The sequence below is a fragment of the Perca flavescens genome, chromosome 2 (assembly GCF_004354835.1).
Source record: "Perca flavescens isolate YP-PL-M2 chromosome 2, PFLA_1.0, whole genome shotgun sequence".
NCBI classification, from domain to species: domain Eukaryota; kingdom Metazoa; phylum Chordata; class Actinopteri; order Perciformes; family Percidae; genus Perca; species Perca flavescens.
This window is the reverse complement of record NC_041332.1, coordinates 8,126,973-8,146,633: the sequence shown is the minus strand read 5'-3', so window position 1 is coordinate 8,146,633 and position 19,661 is coordinate 8,126,973. Positions and strand designations below refer to the sequence as shown.

The window sequence follows — 19,661 nt, the reverse complement described above, 5'->3', positions numbered from 1 at the left end:
TATCTGAAGTCTAAAGTGACCTGAATTTTTTTCAATTTTTTTTGAGTGTTTTAATCTAACTCCCATAGCTCTAGGACCTCAGGAAAGGGTAGTCCATCTAAACCACCACCGGGCCTGTTTGGAGAAAAAGTCCGGCTAATCCACATAGACCCGTGTGTGTGTGTGTGTGTGTGCCTGCCTGCCTGCCTGCCTGCCTGCCTGCCTGCCTGCCTGCCTGCAGCGTGTTTTACAGTAACCGCAGCCCAGCTGGCGCGCACATATGTGACGTCATGAACTCGCCGTGACTATTTCTACCTGCGCTGGTGGTCGCGACACTAGTTGTGGTCTTCTCCTGAACAGCGGTGGCGCTAATGAGCAAAGGCTACCGACGCTGCTCTTTCTACGGACTAGAAGAAGAAGGTAAACAACGGCAGAACCACGGATGCTTCGATTTGATTGGATGACCTACTTGGTCAGATCGAGCCTTTCATTCACCATAAAAGAGCTCATCTTAACCCAGGAAGTTTACACTCTCTTGTAAACTTCCTGGGTTAAGATGAGCTTTTTTATGGTGAGCTCTTTTTCTACTTGCAGTCACTCTGAGAGTCTTGGTATCCGGTTGTCGGCGAACTCATTCAGGCCTCCTGTTTCCGCTATGTCGTGCGCCGCTGAAAAAAGAAAAAATAGCCATGCTCGACCTCGGCTCACGTGCCATAAATCGGGCGCACCAGCAGGATATTATGTCATTTTGACGTCACGATGGTGCGTGCCATCTTGGATGCAGCTAGTATAATTCACCTTTTAAGGGAAGAGAAGCCCAAGCTGCCCACAGCGGAATCCGAACCTCCCTCTCGCTACCTGCTTACCGAACAGACTGACGCCATATGGACTTTGAAATTGTGGTTGGAGTTTGTCATAATACAGTGTACATTTAAATAGTGAAGTGGTCCTGGTTCGTTACTCTCAGTGGAAATGTAATTACTGGTATAATTTTAAAGAATCTCCTCACACATTGTATTGTGTGTGTCAGTAACTCATTAATGTTATAAAACCTCAAAGTGAAATGTTCATGCCTTGGAACCTTTAAAGTTCTTTCGTTTCTTACAAAAAATGCTCTCAGCAGATTTCTGAATGGGTCTTAAGAGGAAACTCTAAGATGGGACGTCTAGTGTCATTTAGGAGGATTTAGATTGTTGTCTACTCTGCAAATCTGTTTAATCAGAGCAGAAAAGAAATGGGATGTCAAAGGGTTAACAACAAGCACAAAAAGACTACAAACACCCATCGAATGAGCCATTTAAGAGATTGTACTGGACAAATACTGACTCATCAGGACAAAGAACATAAGAGGGCAAAACTAAATGTTTACTAACTATTAATTTATTTTTATTTAAGCAGGACAAAAACAATATAGTACAAAAGTCTACATGCAATACATGGTGCTAAAAGTATAAACAATTGTTGTAGTAATAAAACTGCAATATAGATGATTGTAATGAGCAGGTGAGGCAGAGGAAATCATTCACAAAATAAGTACAATAATACTGATAATTGATATTTGACTCACAATAAATCTAGTTGTGAATACAGTATTGTTTATACAGAAATCCACTTGGCAGGAAAATAGAAATGGTCTGTTATCGTAAAATATAACTCTTTACTTATATCTAGTAGCAACAGCTGGAAACTACACATGAAACACATGTTCTCTACAATAGCAAAGCAGCAACATAAGAAGTTGTAACTTTACAGTCATTTAGAATCTACTTCTCAGGGGAAATGTGTCCCCTGGTAAAAATCTTCCAGCCCTTCCAGGTCACAGTTTAAACTTTGAGGTCAGCACTGCCTCTCTGTGATCCCATCATGCACACTGGTTTAAAATGAACAGGAAGTTGGTGTCTTTACATTTAAAAGACTTTCATAAAAACACACCAATGATTACAAAAAGATTTGAAGCCACTGAGAACAGTGATGTAATATAGTCAGTGGAGTTTGAAGAGTCGTTGTTAAAGACTGAACACTTCTACCCAAGTCTTCTCTTTATGACTGACCTCTGCTGTCATTTGTTTTCGGTGCTAATTTGCATGTCAGAAAATGTTTAAAGGCCTAATGATTAAGATGCCAATCAGTTAATCACAACGTCAAAGGTACTATTCCAGCCAGCAACCTTTGTTGCATGTTATAACTTTCTCCTCACATTTTCTGACTTTTTCTCTACAATCACCATCAAATATATCCATAAAAAAAGAAATTTAAAAAGAAATATGAAAACATTGCCATTGTTGGCTTGACCGTGCTTTCCAACAAAAACAACTTCCAGTGTTTGCAGGAGGGAAGCCAGTTGGGGATCACATCCCTTGTTGCATTAACAACTACTTCAGCTATGTTTTAGTGTCTGCACGGGGACGTTTGGGAGGAAGACCAGTTAGAGACTAATTCAAACCGCACATAAAAGGTCACTGAATATTGTCCTTTCATAGTATATATACAGTTGATAGTATATATACAATTTAACAAAATAAATCATGAAATACTTAACTCATACTTTAGAGCGGACTCATACAGAGTAAAATAACTGAACACTGGATTATGTTTAAGTAATACATTTAAGTTTCTATAAGATTTATAATTGTCTCTTTTTACATACTTGGAGAAAGGGCCATTCTGAAAATAAAATATATAAATCAATGGTTACCTGATTTAATTTAAATATTGTTTTGGGGAAAAAGATAGAAATATCAGACTATAAATGCAATGCCTGTTGTTTTCATCTGGTCTTGTTGACTGTGCTGTACAAAGCATCTGGATCCTCTCCAGTGTCCCGACCTCTGGTTCTGAGAAGAAGAAAAAAAAGGTGATTCTGAAGATATGAAATAATATAATCCTCATCATACTGTAATAGGAACGTAAAAGCAATGTATTCAATTCAAAGATGTGTGATTTGTAGTGAGGATAATGTTCCTGTGTGAGGAGCTGCTCACCTCGGGGCAGTACTGCCACTGTTGAAGCTGACGGCAGCGTACTCAACGGCTTCCTGTTGCTCCCTGTGTCTGAGGGGCGGAGCAGCTCTGATGTTGGAGTACAGAGGATCTGCCTGGCTGTTGGAGACGTGGATGGTGGCGTACTGAAGGTCAGCCTGCTCCTCTGGCTCACTCGGATCAGGTACACACTGCAGGGACACAATTACTTTCAGCTACGCATTTTACAGGAGTAGGTTTTTCATTTGAATAGTGCATTCTTGCAACCAGGACAGATGGAATTAATATCCCTGCTTTACCAACATGTTGCTGTATTACAGAAAAAAGGAAAGGAATATACAAGGAAGGGAGAAATAGTAAGAAAACTACCAGGAATATAGTCACATCCAAGACAAGAGGAGAATCAAAGAGAGTGTGATAGAAATGAACTTCTTTGAAAAGAGATAAAAAGAGCAGCATAAAGTCCTTTTCAGTCAGAGTTGGTTTCTAGAAGCCCTTAAAGACAGTAAGTGACTCAGCAGTTTTAATGGAATGGGTTTTCTTTGATACTAGAATAATATACGTAACTATTCTCACCTGTTCCCTGTTGTCTGGTCCAGACGAGTCCCTGGAAGCCCTCCTCTTTCTGCTCAGGAGAATCAAAAATAAATAAATGATGGAATGTTTTAGTTCTGACAAACTGACTTTTAGTGATTTAAAGCTAAAGTGTGTGAGGAACGAGGAATTCTAAGTAATGACAACAACACTGTCGGCTCATCCACATGACTCAAGCCTTCGGTGATCGCGGACCACCCCCACCCCTCCTCCACACAGTTGCTAGTAGTGTTTATCCCTCAAATCGAGGAGGACACAGAGGATGAAAAAAAAACATGGACATTTTAGAAGAGGTAATTATCTTGTAATTTTTATACAACAGCAATGTGGTCGGTCCGTGGGATTGTGGTCCTTCTGCTAAACGTGCAGGTCTTTTCTTAGCACTACAATCACTGACTGAAACATTTCGTGGGCACTTCTTCAGGTTTTCAGCCGTGCCTTCACCTGTTGCAGCACTCCTCTTCCTCTCCATAGCTGAACGCTGATGTTTCCTGTCTAAGCGGTGACATAAAACACATCACTCGAGCTGCTGCGAGGGAATGTAGCCGGACTACACCATTTTGTAAACATAGCCATGTTGAGATATACAGAGAGAGTTGTGTGGAGCTGGTAGGCTTAATTACCTTTGTGTCAACTCATTTGGCAATGGCTTGAATGTAACAGACGTTCATTAGTATAAAATAATTGCGGCCTATAGCTTTAACAAAGAATGATTCAGTGAAACAGAACTGCTCACCTGATCCACAGGAAGACAGAGAGGGATAGGACAGCCAGGAGAACAACACTGATTGGTCCAGCAGCTATTAACAGACTTGATCCTGAGATATGATGATCTAAAGAAAAGAGGAGACAGTTAATCAGGGTGTGATAACATGTTTAAGCTCACTGGTTCCATAGAGGAATATATGACAAAATGATGCATGTGCGCATATTACATCCATTTAGTTTAAACAATTTATTGTATTATAATAATTATGGTTTTATGAGATGATGAACTTGTCAGTGAAAGAAAAATGTAATGATACATGAAAACATGACCATTCTTTCAAACTGAAGATGAAATCTGGACTCTTCTCTTTATTGGATCTTGGTATCAGAGTTTCTAGGGAGGCAGAGCAGTCTGACTCCCAGATAACTGATGCTTCCCAAAGTTCATTTTCCCCTATTAACAATATCACTAAGGCTAACAATGTCCTGCCCTAACTGAAGACATACAAGCTGATAAGTTTACAGTTGTAGCTGAATGTAAAAACTGACCTGCTACAACAATCAGGTGTAAGGTGGAGTTCTGACTTCCTCTTCTGTTCTGGGCTACACAGTAATAATTCCCACTGTGTTCAGCTCTGAAGTCAGTGATGGTGAAGATCTGTCCTGATGCTTTTGGTGAGTCTTCATTCTCCTTGTACCAGGTGTAGTTAGCTGCTGGGTTAGCATCACTGCTACAGGTCAGAGTCACTGAACTGCCCTCCACTATCTCAGCAGAGGGACTCACTGACACAGAGGGAAGCTTTGGACCATCTGGAGGAGATGTAGAGAGACCCATGTCATTCACATCTGATAATGATGTATATTAAATGTTAACATGGCTTTGTCACATGTTATTTGGGATTAAGGGCAGTTATTTGTAAACAAAAATGTTTTGGGGCAATCGTTGTCTGTCAACCTACACAAACAGACCACAGTTAGCATACATTCACATCACTTCTTTGGAGATTATTAATAAGAGTTCTGTACCAAATAAATAACATGTGAACCAGGTTCCCTGTGGCTACATGGCATATGTCTCTTACTGCTGGGTCACCAGATTTCCTTTTCACCAGATGTTTGGTACTTACACTGAACATCTACTGACAGAGACGATGACTTGATCTGTCCAAACTGATTCTCAGACTTGCAGTAGTAGTTCCCTCTGTCCTCAGATCTGATGGAGGAGAAATAATAACGTCCTTCTGGTCCTTGAAGCAGTGTTTGGTTCTCCTTGTACCAGGTGTAGTTAGCTGCTGGGTTAGCATCACTGCTACAGGTCAGAGTCACTGAACTGCCCTCCACTATCTCAGCAGAGGGACTCACTGACACAGAGGGAAGCTTTGGACCATCTGGAAAAGATAAAATAAATGAGGTACCAAAAATTAGGTTTGATTTCTTTGGTGCTACATCTTGTGTTGAAATGAGTAATAGTTGTGTGTAAAAGCATCTAAACCTTTAGAGGTGGTGTGTGACTGGCAGCAGGCTGATCTCTTTGTTGGGACCACTTAAGTGATAAGCATTCAATACTAACCAGAGAGTAGGAGAATGTTCCATATCGTTTTTGGGAAACAGACATAAATTATACCACACAATATGTTTGATATATGTTGTAAATACTGGAATGATGGCCCTGATTAACTATTGATGAGCAGATTTGGTGTAAGAGGGTTGGACTGAGAACAGGACAGAAGCCTGAGGTGGTTTTCTGGATCACTGATGGTTTGAATCCCCTGAACATCCGTACAGATCTGGGAGACATTTGTAAATCAAACTGTCTTTTCATCATCTACTGCAGCAGCTCAGTGAACTACAGCAGCAGACTGGGAAACAGGCAGAACTGAAGAAAGAACATGGTCAACTAAACACTGGAGTGGCTAATAAAGCTTTAACAAGTTGTCATTAGTTGCATGATGGTTATTAAATGAGCCGTTTCACTCACATTTCACATTGATAAATTTGTATTGAGACGTCTTTTCCCCCAGCTTGTTCTCAGCTTTACAGGAATACTGTCCAGAGTCAGAGGACTGGATGGAGCTGAAGACGAGCTGTGGTCCTTCACTGAGATATTTAATGACTGGCTTCTCCTTGTACCAGGTGTATTTAGCTGCTGGGTTAGCATCACTGCTACAGGTCAGAGTCACTGAACTGCCCTCCACTATCTCAGCAGAGGGACTCACTGACACAGAGGGAAGCTTTGGACCATCTGGAGGAGAAAACAGAGACATAGAGACATTTAACATTTAATTCCAAGGTGAATTTGTTTTCACAGTGGAAGATATTTAAATCAACGCTAGTTCATAGAAACACAAAGTGGGTGGTGAAACTTCACTTCCTTCTATTTTAGAAACTCAGATTGTAGAAACTATGGTGTCCTGTTACCATGGATACTAATGTGACACTTTTTACTGACTCAGTGAAGTAAACAAGGAAATGATTGAGGTTCAGTGTTTTTTATCTGACATGAAGGGTCAAGATTGCTGAATAACACATTTCAACGAAGAAAAGTGTCAAATAAAGACACAAGTACATATTTGAAACAGACACAGGACATGTTGACAAATGTTTGGCTACATTTCCAGTGTGAGCTCTTATTTTACAGCTTTACTTTACAGTGAGGTCAGGAAATAAGAGATACTTGATTAATGATTTGGATTTCATACAAATCTGCAAAATAAATCACCAAATATCACAGAGTTACATGAAGTTAAGGTACAGTACAAAAGGTGTTCAAAAAAAATTCCGCAAACTGAACATTACACTAGCAAAAATTTATTTGGAAAAATACAACGTTTCGGTCTCAGACTTTCATCAGGTAAATGTTTTGGTAAAAGTTTTCTTACGTTGCACAGTACAAAAGGTTAAAGGCTCCACTAGATGGTGTTATGTCAGAGGAAGACTGTAAGTAAACTCACACACTGAAGGAGAGGGGAAGTCCTCATGTCCTCTTACAGCACAGGAAAAGCTGTCTGCAGGATAAAAGGAGGCTGAATAAGAATCAGATGTTTGTCCCTGAATGTTCTGTCCATTCTTGTACCAGATGTAGGAAGGATGACCAGGTAGAGGACAACTGCTCTGACACTTCAGCTCTGCCTGGTTATAAGACTCGTAGACCTCTAATCTGCTCACCTGCACCTTCAGACCTGAATATGTAAATAAGGAACAGAAGTTTTAATTTTAGACTGAAATGTCCACACACACACACAACCCTAACCCTAACCCCCACACAGAAACACACACACACACACACACACACACACACACACACACGTAACTTTCATAAGATGTTGAACACTTGAAACTAAATAATAAAATATTTGGTTAAGAGTTACCTGTGACAGACAGAGTGACTCCAGGATAACCAACATAGTTCCCACCTTGGTTTGTTATGAACCTGAACTTGTACACAGCTGAGTCTCTCTCTCTCAGGTCTGAGATTCTCAGAGTACAGTCCTTGTTTTCAGAGTGATACTGCACACGACCTGAATACTCTGAGTCTGTTGTTAGATCCACAAACTGTTGATTTAACCAGAATCTCTGCTCAACTGTAGTATCAACTCCACCTACAGCTGATGGGTATGTGTATCTGCAGGGTATGTTCACTGTTGATCCTTTAACAGCACAGATCTGAGTAGAGGGGTAAGTCACTCCCAAGCCATTCTGACCCTTTATCACTGTAACACAGAGCACATCAGGAAGCACAATGAATTAATAACTTCAGTTAACAATCAATTAAGGAAACAAAGTGATCATACTACCAATGTGTTCTGGAGGAACCAATTATCTGCAGTCATTGTCATAAAAAGTCCTCATCATGCATCTGTCTAACAAGAACTGAATTAAAATATAGAATGTCAGAAAATGCCTGAAAAGTTTCTTATGTGAACATATTAAACATTTAATTAAAAGACAAGTTTATTTTCCAGGTGGAACATAAATTAAGTGGACAATAGAAACAAGGTGTCCTGTTACCATGGTTACTAGTTTGACACTTTGTTACTGACTCAGTGAAGTAAACAAGGAAATGATTGAGGTTCAGTGTGTTTGGACACTGTCATGTCTACTGATGACCTCTGCTGGTTAATAAGATACATGAGGGCATTAAATAATGAAAATGTGTCAGAAATGATTTTTCCTCCTGTGACATTTTCTGACATCATCACTTCCACAAACAAACTCCATCAGACAGATCTAATAACACTAATAACTCGTAAATATTCAGGACTTGTGAACATCTGACTTCATTCTTTTCACTCATGTTTTGTTGATGGACCAGAAGAAAAAATCTTAGTTTAAACCTGGACCCATGAAGTGTTTTAATCTTAAAATTAAAACACATAAAACCTAAAAGAACAGATTCAAGACGAAGAACAGACATATAGACAAATCTTGCTTTTCCAAATGTCTAGTTATAGCTGTTATTTTACAGCTTTACAGTGAGGTCAGGAAATAAGAGATAATTGATAAGTGCTTAGGTTTTCATTCAATTGCACCAAATCACCAAATACCACTGAGTTACATGTAGATCAGGCTCCACTAGATGGTGTTATGTCAGAGGAAGACTGTAAGTAAACTCACACACTGAAGGAGAGGGGGAGTCCTCATGTCCTCTTACAGCACAGGAAAATCTGTCTGCAGGATCCAAGGAGGCTGAATAAGAATCAGATGTTTGTTCCTGAATGTTCTGTCCATTCTTGTACCAGATGTAGGAAGGATGACCAGGTAGAGGACAACTGCTCTGACACTTCAGATCTGCCCCGTTAGAGGACTTGTAGAATCTGCTCACCTGCACCTGGAGACCTGAATAATAATAACAATAATAATAATAATAATAATAATAATAATAATAATAATAATAACAATAATAATAATAATAATAATAATAATGAGCATAAGTCTTCATTTTAGACTGAACTGTCCCCACACACCCAAATGCAAGTAATGTTCATGTTGTCATCAAGATGTTGAACACTTGAAGTAATTTATTAAATATTCAGATAAAAACGTTACCTGTAACAGACAGAGTGACTCCAGGATAACCAGTATATTTCCCTCTGAAACGGTTTGTTATGAACCTGAACTTGTACACAGCTGAGTCTCTCTCTCTCAGGTCTGAGATTCTCAGAGTACAGTCCTTGTTTTCACAGTGATACTGCACACGACCTGAATACTCTGAGACTGTTGTTAGATCCACGGGTTCACCACTATTTAATTCAGTAAACCAGAATGTTCTCTCAACTCTAGTATCACTGCCTTCCCACCAGGATGGGTATGTGTAGCTGCAGGGTATGTTCACTGTTGATCCTTTAACAGCACAGATCTGAGTAGAGGTGTAAGTCACTCTCCAGCCAATCTGACCCTGTATCACTGTAACACAGAGCACATCAGGAAGCACAATGAATTAATAACTTCAGTTAACAATCTGTTAATGAAACAAAGTGATCATACTACCAATGTGATCTAGGGAAAGGTAACCTGGGTTAAAAAGGGACCAACTAATTTCTGGGTTATTCCAACCCAGAAAATGGGGTTGTTCTTTTGACCCAGAAGTTGGGTTATATTAATTACAATGTTGGGTTATTTTAACCAGACATTTGGTTCAAGTATTTAACCCAGAAGTTGGGTCAAAAAGAATAAGTTTCCACAATTGTAAACAAAACTAATATTTTTAGCGTTGATGCAAGTTTTCTTTTCACACAACTCTGATCCACTTATTCACACATAATGTCAGTCCCACATTTTCCCAGAATCCCTCTTTTAAAGACTGAATATAACTTTAGATATACAGTACCTGACACAGAGAGAAGGAAGACAACAAATCCACTCGCTGCTGCAGTTAAACTCATAGCTGCTCCTCTCATCTCTCTGTGTGAGACAATAAAACATGTCAGCAGATAAAATAATGTACACAGGAGGTATACAGTATCAATAAACTAATCAATAAACTGTTTCTACTTACAATGAAGACGGACGTCGTCTTTAAAGATGCCTCTCCTCTGTTGTCAGTAAGCAGAAGACAGATATCAGGCTGGTAAAAACTACATTTCCTTCCTCTTTTGATCATTAATATGCATGAAGAGCCAAATGCCAGTACATACAGTACCCACAACACAATAAACTTATGTTGTTTTAAAAACTATACACTTCAAAAAAAGAGAGTAAGAAACTAATATTGATGTGTTGTTAGAAAACCTGTTTCACCACCAACATCCCACCGACACCAGAAAAGAGCATTCATAAAGAGAAGAGAAAAACAGACAGACAGTTCATCTCTATGTGCACTGATTCAGGATGTCACACAGTCTGCAGGTGTAGTGATGGAACAGGAATGTATTTGACCTGTGAACCATGAGGCAGTTACATTGAACAGAATGAAGAGCAGAGTATTAATCATAAGAGGGGAATGGAAAATGACATCATTGTTTTTTCTTAGTTTGTCTCTTATCTGTTCTCTCTGTGGTCAGGTTTTTTCTCTTTGCAGAGAAATGCAGAACACTGAGGTGTGATAAACTCAAATGTATGTTAGTGTTAACTAAACATGGACACGGAAGAAAACAAGGGGTAAAATTATGAAGTAGAAAGTATTTTAATGACTTTGGCTTGTTTAGGTGGATCTGTTGGATAAACTGTGTGCAGATGTCCTACATTTAAAATGGGATAAAACAGGAAACTAGAAGGGCAACTCTGAGAGTGGAGACCTCCACCAAGCCATGCCCTATTTCACAATGCTAATGAAGTGAGACTTTTCCCAGTTTGAAATTTTTTTTTCTGATTATTCCAACACCACTGGAATGCAACACAAATGCCTTACAAATGTTAATAAAATAAAATCTACACCCTTTCACCAGGTTTCATGAAAATGGGGCCAGTACATTTTCTGTAATTCTGTTGACAGACAGAAAAAGGAAGGAACAGACAAACGTTCAGACAAACTGAGTCGAAAACATAACCTCCTTGGCCTAACATTTGAAAAAAACATTCAGACCTCCCAGCATGCAGCCAAATAAAAGAGAAACTACCTGCATGTCTAGATACCAAAGGAGGTAAAGGGCAAAATGTGTCTCTTTGTAGTTTGGGTGGAGTCAGCCTTCAAAGCAGACAGTGGAGGGAGAGCTCAGAGTGATTGAGCCTGAATGGGCCACACACAGATACTGAATCAGGACCCTGAGACATTTTACCATCCATCCCTGATTGTTCACTCACATTTAAATTCACTTTTGGTTCTTTATTTTCACATTTTATGAGTGAAACTATTTGCATTTAAGTATTTTACCCTGGACATTTAATTTATTAAACATTAGAGTTAAAGGGACACCAGCATTTGAGCGGTGTCACCAACGGACACCGCTCAAATGCCTCTGGGCGCAATTGGATAGTCCTTCAACCAATCAGACCAACGATCTGGGCGACGTGGCAGCGACAGCAGCATCAACGGGTTCGTGTTGAATGTAAACAAGAAGCTGCTTGCCGTGGTTGTGCTATCGTCATCGTGTAAAGCCCGCCTCAACGGTTGTGATTGGTGCCTCGATTTGGAGAAATTGGAAATGGGCTTGAATGGGCTCTAGGCCAGACTGACTTGCAGAGCAAATCTCAAATTTGCCGAAAGTTCGTCAGGGTTTTCCCAGGCTAGTAAATTATGACACTTTTAATGCAAAGTTAGCCAAGATGTCTTTTTCATGACGACTTTAGCGAAGACAACAATCTCTGTGTAAACTTGACATTAACCTAGACAACATAACCTGTCATAAATATGTCATGATAGGCCCAATTATCCAACTTTAATAAATAATTGAGCTTTATGTGTTAACATTACATTAAAATGTCATTAAGTGGTTGGTTTTTACATTGGCTATCATGAGAGCATTACAATTGTTTCATGAATATTTTTCCTTGACCTGAAGTAAAGTGAAACTATTTGAACCTTTCATGAAGTTTGATTTCATCATCAAATGCTTATATGATGGTGTCATGACTAATATCTATAACCTCAAGTAAAGTGGAACCATTTGGACTTGTCATTAAGGGCGTTTTCACACCTGAAAGTCCGAACCAAGGTCCGGACCAAGGTTCATGTTTTTGTAACATTGTATACATTTGATTGGGTAAGTTTTGGTTTCACACTGCAGTTATGGAAGCACACTAAAGATCTATATGTGACAAAACTAGGTCCTGCCGTCATCACATACGTGAGCTGCGTCTCCAGATACTTCTAACTGATTGGTTTGTAGACGGGCTTCCCAGTCCTCTCGTATCCTCTCTCTGGGTCAGAGTTTTTCCAGCTGACTGCTGCTCTCCCTACTGCCGCGGCTCTTTTTGTTTTGTTGTGATGTTGAGAAGCGAGACACGGGAACTTTCTTTCTGGAGCATTTATTCAGAGACAAACAGAAACCTACACTGTACATTTACTACCTCTTAACAAATAAACTGCTGATGGATTCTCTGCTCTGATAGCCGACAGCTGTCTGCTCTGAGCACATTCACCGTCACACACTCTCTCATGTAGCTTACACACTAAGCACCGAGCTATTCCTTTAAGGAGCTTCCCCGGTCTTGTAACACAAGGAGATCCTCCCAGAACTTCTTGTATTTGGTCCGAAAGTCCGAACCATCAAAAAAATGCTTTCACACTATAAACGAACCGGACCACGACCACCATTTTTTATCGGACCAAAGTTTAGTCTTTTATATCTGGACCGTGGTCCGGGGGAGGTTTCACACCTGTAATTTTGCTTCGGATCAAACAGAAAAGTCCAAAAGTCCGGACCAAATGAGGTAGGTGTGAAAACGCCCTAAGATATCTTTAAAGTTATGAGACCAGTTTGATGACAGTGAATGCAGTACCGAGGTGACAGGTTAAGTAGTCCAGGTGGGTTCTGGTGTTCCAGATTAACTGGTGTTTGAATGAAGTGGCGGCAGAGACAGATGTGTTGGAGGCGTGGCCAATGAGGACCCATTGCTGACTAACCAGGAAATCATTGCGTCGCCTCCCACTCACCAATTCATCAGTGTTTTGCGATAAACTGACATGAACGGGTTCCTGGGACATTACAATAGTCCCGACAGACATACATGCACAAAACAGCCGTTGCCATAACGATTATACCATACTTTACATACTTTGGGATAATGATTACAGTCTTTGCTTTTCTTGGTAGGTTTCTGCTCTGTTCACTCTGAGGTCAGGTTGATGTTGCATTAGGTGTGTCAAGTAAAAAGAAAAGCAGAACACTGAGGTCAGAGAGTACAGAAGGAACCAGCAGGGTTGGGCTCAGATGTGTGATCAATAAAGAGAAGTTGAGACGGTATGTGATGACTTCACTCTGAGACTAATATACCTCCAAAAATCTTCACTGTGATAAAAGTGAGCTGTCGTTTCTACAACCAGGGTCATCTTTAGAAGAGATTAAACACTAATAGGTTTTTAAAGATATTTCTGAATTAAACCATGGTTACCATGCATATGAATGAATAATAATGTATTACAGATAATAGTAATTATTAGAGTACATTTCTTGGTTAGTTTCCTCTCTGTTCACTCTGTGGTCAGGTTGATGCTGAGTGTGAAAACTAAAAAGAAAAGCAGAACAATGAAGTCAGAGAGTACAGAAGGAACCAGCAGGGTTGGGCTCAGATGTGTGATCAATAAAGAGAAGTTAAGACGGTATGTGATGACTTTACTGTGAGACTAATATCCCTCCAAAAACATCAACGTGATAAAAGCGAGCTATCAGATTAAACAGTAATATGTTTTCACAGAGTGAGGAGGGAACAGTTCTGAATAAAAGCCACAATATTCTCTGTTTACAGCATGTAAAAGTGCTTAGCACACAGTTACTTCATGCTAAAGACAAAAGTCAAAGATGCTGGCCAACACAAGAGAAGATGCTCCTAAAATCCAACTGACCCAAAACAAACAAAACTGATAACATCTGGGGAGTTTCCACAATTGTACACCAAACTACTATTTGTAACAGCTCTGGAAGTTTGCCTTTCACACAACTCTGATCCACACAAACTCCACACAGAAAGGCCTGAGACGAGCTGGGTTCAAACCCAGAACCTACTTGCTGTCAGGTAGGAGTGCTAACCACTGAGCTACCATGCTGCTCTTATTTCCACATGTGACCATCAGTCCCACATTTTCCCAGAATCCTCTTTTAAAGACTGAATATAACTGTAGATATACAGTACCTGACACAGAGAGAAGGAAGACAACAAATCCACTCGCTGCTGCAGTTAAACTCATAGCTGCTCCTCTCATCTCTCTGTGTGAGACAATAAAACATGTCAGCAGATAAAATAATGTACACAGGAGGTATACAGTATCAATAAACTAATCAATAAACTGTTTCTACTTACAATGAAGACGGACGTCGTCTTTAAAGATGCCTCTCCTCTGTTGTCAGTAAGCAGAAGACAGATATCAGGCTGGTAAAGACTACATTTCCTTCCTCTTTGGATCATTAATATGCATGAAGAGCCAAATGCCAGTACATACAGTACCCACAACACAATAAAGTTATGTTGTTTTACAAACTATAAACTTCAAAAAAAGAGAGTAAGAAACTAATATTGACCTGTTGTTAGAAAACCTGTTTCACCACCAACATCCCACCGACACCAGAAAAGAGCATTCATAAAGAGAAGAGAAAAACAGACAGACAGTTCATCTCTATGTGCACTGATTCAGGATGTCACACAGTCTGCAGGTGTAGTGATGGAACAGGAATGTATTTGACCTGTGAACCATGAGGCAGTTACATTGAACAGAATGAAGAGCAGAGTATTAATCATAAGAGGGGAATGGAAAATGACATCATTGTTTTTCTTAGTTTGTCTCTTCTCTGTTCTCTCTGTGGTCAGGTTGCTTCTCTTTGCAGAGAAATGCAGAACACTGAGGTGTGACAAACTCACATGCATGTTAGTGTTAACTAAACATGGACATGGAACAAAACAAGTGGTAAAAGTATAAGGTAAAAGGTATTTTTAATGACTTTGGCTTGTTTAGGTGGATCTGTTGGATAAACTGTTTATATAAAAAATGGGATAAAACAGGAAACTAGAAGGGCAACTCTGAGAGTGCAGACCTTTCATAATGCTAATGCAGTGAGATTTTTCCCAGTCTGAAACACATTTTTCTGATTATTCCGACACCACACACATGCAACACAAATGCCCTATCTCACAATGTTAATATAAGTGAGAAATAATTTGTGTATCCTAACCGTAGTTCGGATCAGCTCCAAAATGTAATGGTTTCTTCCTAGGGCCGATCTACACCCTTTCACCAGGTTTCATGAAAATGGGGCCGGTACATTTTCTGTAACACTGTTGACAGACAGAAAAAGGAAGGAACAAACAAACGGACAGACAAACTGAGTTGAAAACATGACCTCCTTGGCATAACATTTGAAAAAACGAGATCAAGGCGGCCGCAGTTCTGAGACGCAGGCACTGCAGTTGCTTTTCACTGACTGCAAGACCCAGGCGGACCCAGGGCATGCTGGGATATGCCGGCCTCTCAGCTGATCTAACAGCTGATTGGTTCAGAATCGACTCAACATGATGACATTTTATATCAACTTTTTATTGATTTTGATTTAGAGGGATTTTAATTGCTATTTGTCTGATTTAAAGGCTTATTCTGTACAAAGCACATGTTGTGTGGCTGATAGTTACGTTTAGAAGTCAGAGAGACTAAATCTGTTCAGATTACAGATAATCTACAGTGTAAATCAGCAACACATCACTTTTGCATTTTGACAGCTACTTCATAGGAACCATATATATATATATATATATATATATATATATAATAAGTCTTATAGGCTACCTAGCCATTTCCTCACCTTTTTCATCATAATTTTTAACTTTTTCCTTTACATCATTGAAACAAAGATGGGTAAGACCAAAGATGAATATCACTCCCACAGAGAGGCCCTGCCACCAGACAGGGCCGCCAACATCTCCCATTAAGAGCCTCGTGGCCCAAAAAATGCACCGTAAATATAATGTCAATGGAATATTTCACAACAGGCATCAGAGCAAGAACTTGATCCCTCACTAAACTCCTGATGTTCCTCTCTTTGTCCATCATAGCAAGTTTTCATCTTACTCTGAGACATTTGCAAATTCTCCTCGCCATTTCACCTGCAAAAGCAACCTACTATATATAAAGCCATTGATATAAATATAATATATATATTGGCAGATCGGTCTCCACCAATCCATCCTTTTGTTCAACAGCTGACCAACTTATGTAATGGTATGGGCAAAACAAATTAAACCCATGCCAACAGACTAAGTATATAATCGCTACCATCAGTTTATAAATTCACAGATCCTACAATGTATGGAGTTGCTGGCCCCCAGTGGGATCCCTCAGGATTTTTACTGGCACCTTAGTCCCAATTTTTTTACCAGTGACACAAATCCATCTCTAATAAAAGGAGCATAGGCTGCCAAGACATCTGGTTCAAGGTCTGTACCAGTCAAGTCAACTCAGATACACAGTCCACAACAACTCAAAGGTCATGACAAAAGGAGGCCTAACCATCATAAATTCCAGGTTTGTTTTAAAAATGCAGTGGCGGACAATCAGCCTTCCAATGACCCTTTTCATGACAGTAAACAAGAATTCGTGTGGACAGCATCACCCATGGTTGATGTCTCCGAGATTGGAAGAGCACCAGTCTCTCCATGAGCTTTATCAGCTCACAGCTTGTAGCCCACCAGATCTAAAACCTCCTTTAAAGAAGGAACAAGATGGGTCATCCAGCTGATGTATCACTCCCACAGAGAGGCCCTGCCAGATTACACAGGGCCGGCACACAGGCACAGTTAAAAATAAGAAAGTGTCTGGTAGTGAGGTAACTTCAACGGCGGCGCTATATGGTATTTTTAGCGGTGCTCAAGCTGTTACGGCAGGCTATTAATAGCACACTTAAAAATTCATAGGCTAGCTACTCCTAAGTTACATTTGCCTACAGTTAGCAATTTTGTTCCGTAGTGAATAATAAGCCAGGCTAATTCATATATAATTGCCATCATTGTGATCAGGGATCACAGATTGGTTCCACAAATATTACACCTGTAATGTTCATTTAATTAGATTTAATTTTCACTCCATTAGCCATGCCTTTTCAGTGGTTGAAAGTAGCCATACTCTGACGACCGAATTCCCCAAAGTTATCTGCGCAGACTGAACAGTAGGCTGAGGCGCCCTCATTCAGGGTATCGCAGATAGGCTGTTGACTTTAAGCTACAACTGCGCTGAGCCTGTCCTCATTTATCCTATTCTATTGCTAAAATCAGGTTTGCAAAAGTAATGAGGTTTGAGCACTAAACGATTTCACAAAATCACAATGATAAGGACTTTATTTTTCAGGGGTGCTGAGATGATTTTTTAGGGGTGCTTCGGTTGGTCTATGTTGATTTTCCTTCAGTTCCTTTTCTGAGGTCAGGTCAGCACTTTTGCCCTCCAGATGTTGGATGTGGTAGGGCCCCATCATGTCCTCCTCCAGCTTTCCCCCCTTACACTGCTCCTGCCTCACATTCTTCCTCAACACGAGGTCCCTCACCCTGAAGTCATCTTCCTGACCGACCATTGCCTTTCTCTTGCGGACCTTGACCCATGGCCTTGCTGACTTTGTCTTCGTTTACCTGCAACAAATCACAGGAAATACAGCACATAGATGAAAAGAAAACTAATTCAGTTGATGTATGACAACATTAGTGACTTACAGTGCACTCAATTGGCACCTCTGAGGGATACCTGGCCTCCCTCCCAAACATCAAATAAAAAGGGCTGTATTTTGTGTTAAGCTGCTTCTTTGTCTGGAGGCCAAACATGGTGGGCTGCAGGAACTTATCCCACTGTTTGGGCCGATCAGACACCAGCTTGTTGAGGGACCTGAAGAGCAGTAATGAAGGACAGGAATGAGTGAATCTCCCCGGTCTCCCCTACTTCATAACGGTCCAGCGAGGACTGGATGTCTGGCTGTTCCTAAGTACCGCTTTCGACAAGCGGATGAGGTTCAGGTGTGGTGATTGGATCAGCGCCAGTTGGCAAAATTACAAATCAAATAACCAGCACCCAGGATGGGTGCCCGCCAAGACCACTGGTGTGAATAAAACACTTTAAAGAACAAAAAATGCTTTGGTTACGATTGGTTGGGGTTAAAAGTCCATTTCACCTCTTTAAATGGTTAAGGTTAGGTTTTAGTTAGTTTTAAACGCAGCACCCAGGATGGGTGCTACGAGGGCACTAATGGCACAAGGGGACCACTGGTGTGAATAAAACACTTTAAAGAACTCCTTAAAAAAACGGGTTTGGTTACATAAAAAAGAGGGGGCTGTTTAAAAGACATGACAAATAGTTCACATTGGTGACCGACATCTTTGATAATAATAACAAACTCTTTAAATCATCTTGTTTTAGTTGAACAAAAGCTCAAAATTTGAGAGCTGTATTATCACTATGGACTTTTATTTTCCGAAAAGGCTTCAAATTTACACATAAATCTTTTTGTACACTAATGTTTCACAGAGTTGTCCAACAGCTCCTTCACTTGTTGTAGAAGCTGTTTATTTGAATCAGACAGGAACACTTGGGAAATGTAACATGTAGGAAGCTCGTACTGGGCTTACTGCTATGTTTGATTTCTATGTGTGAAAATCTAAACTATAAATGGAGTAATAAGTGATGATTTCAGTTCACTGTCTCTGATTTGAACCAACTTTATTGGCTCTCTCAACCAGGACAGGTACAAACCCAGAGGCTGCTCAGGAGTTTGGAAAAGTTATTTATTATGTAGAATTTCAAAAATACATTTTGCATAACAACTTTAATCCTTAATGTCTATAATATATCTAACTCTTTCTTTGGACGTTTTTTTACATTCATTTGCAAATCAAGTCCAAAAACAAAATACATTACATACAACACAGGTAACCATTAGTTACTGAAGCATATTCCACTCTTAAAGGCATGAGCTCCTTTCTATGCAATCATTGGAATCAAAACACAACAGAAGGCTCAGCCCAGTTAACTTTAAAAAAGACATAATTAGACCTACACCTTAGATTGAAGTGTGCCTAATTATATAGACAGCACATGCTGTATAAATATACTATATATATAGCATATAGCCTGAAAGGGACAAAACTAACAAACCAAACAGAAATGAGCAAAATTAGCAAAACAAAGACACCAGCAACCAAAATAAAAAATAAGACATTATACAAAATGTATGTTGCACGTCATTTTTTTTTTTTTTTTTTCTCCCCCTTAACCCTTCCACCCCCCTCCCCCATGCCAAAACATTTTCAGATGAACTTTATAAGGTAAAAAATCAAATTATTTTC

General features: G+C 39.8%; 1 protein-coding gene across 1 annotated transcript; it reads right to left on the bottom strand.

Annotated features, from left to right (window-relative positions):
- Positions 1-2,746: 2,746 nt before the first annotated feature.
- Positions 2,747-9,889, bottom strand: LOC114546215 (B-cell receptor CD22-like). Its single transcript, XM_028564907.1, has 10 exons — positions 9,883-9,889; positions 9,306-9,662; positions 8,874-8,927; positions 6,238-6,501; positions 5,387-5,647; positions 4,809-5,069; positions 4,288-4,384; positions 3,534-3,582; positions 2,961-3,148; positions 2,747-2,813 (listed from the first exon to the last, which is right to left on the bottom strand). Exons 1-10 carry the CDS (start codon positions 9,887-9,889, stop codon positions 2,747-2,749), a joined length of 1,605 nt encoding a protein of 534 aa, XP_028420708.1.
- Between the last annotated feature and the right edge of the window lie 9,772 nt (positions 9,890-19,661).

Excerpts from the sequence above, each read along its gene's own strand:
- LOC114546215 (XM_028564907.1), bottom strand. Across the intron at positions 6,502-8,873 it reads CTCCCCCTCTCCTTCAGTGT|ATGGTCCAAAGCTTCCCTCT; the intron begins GTGAGTTTACTT and ends TTTCTCCTCCAG. Across the intron at positions 5,070-5,386 it reads TCTGTCAGTAGATGTTCAGT|ATGGTCCAAAGCTTCCCTCT; the intron begins GTAAGTACCAAA and ends CATCTCCTCCAG.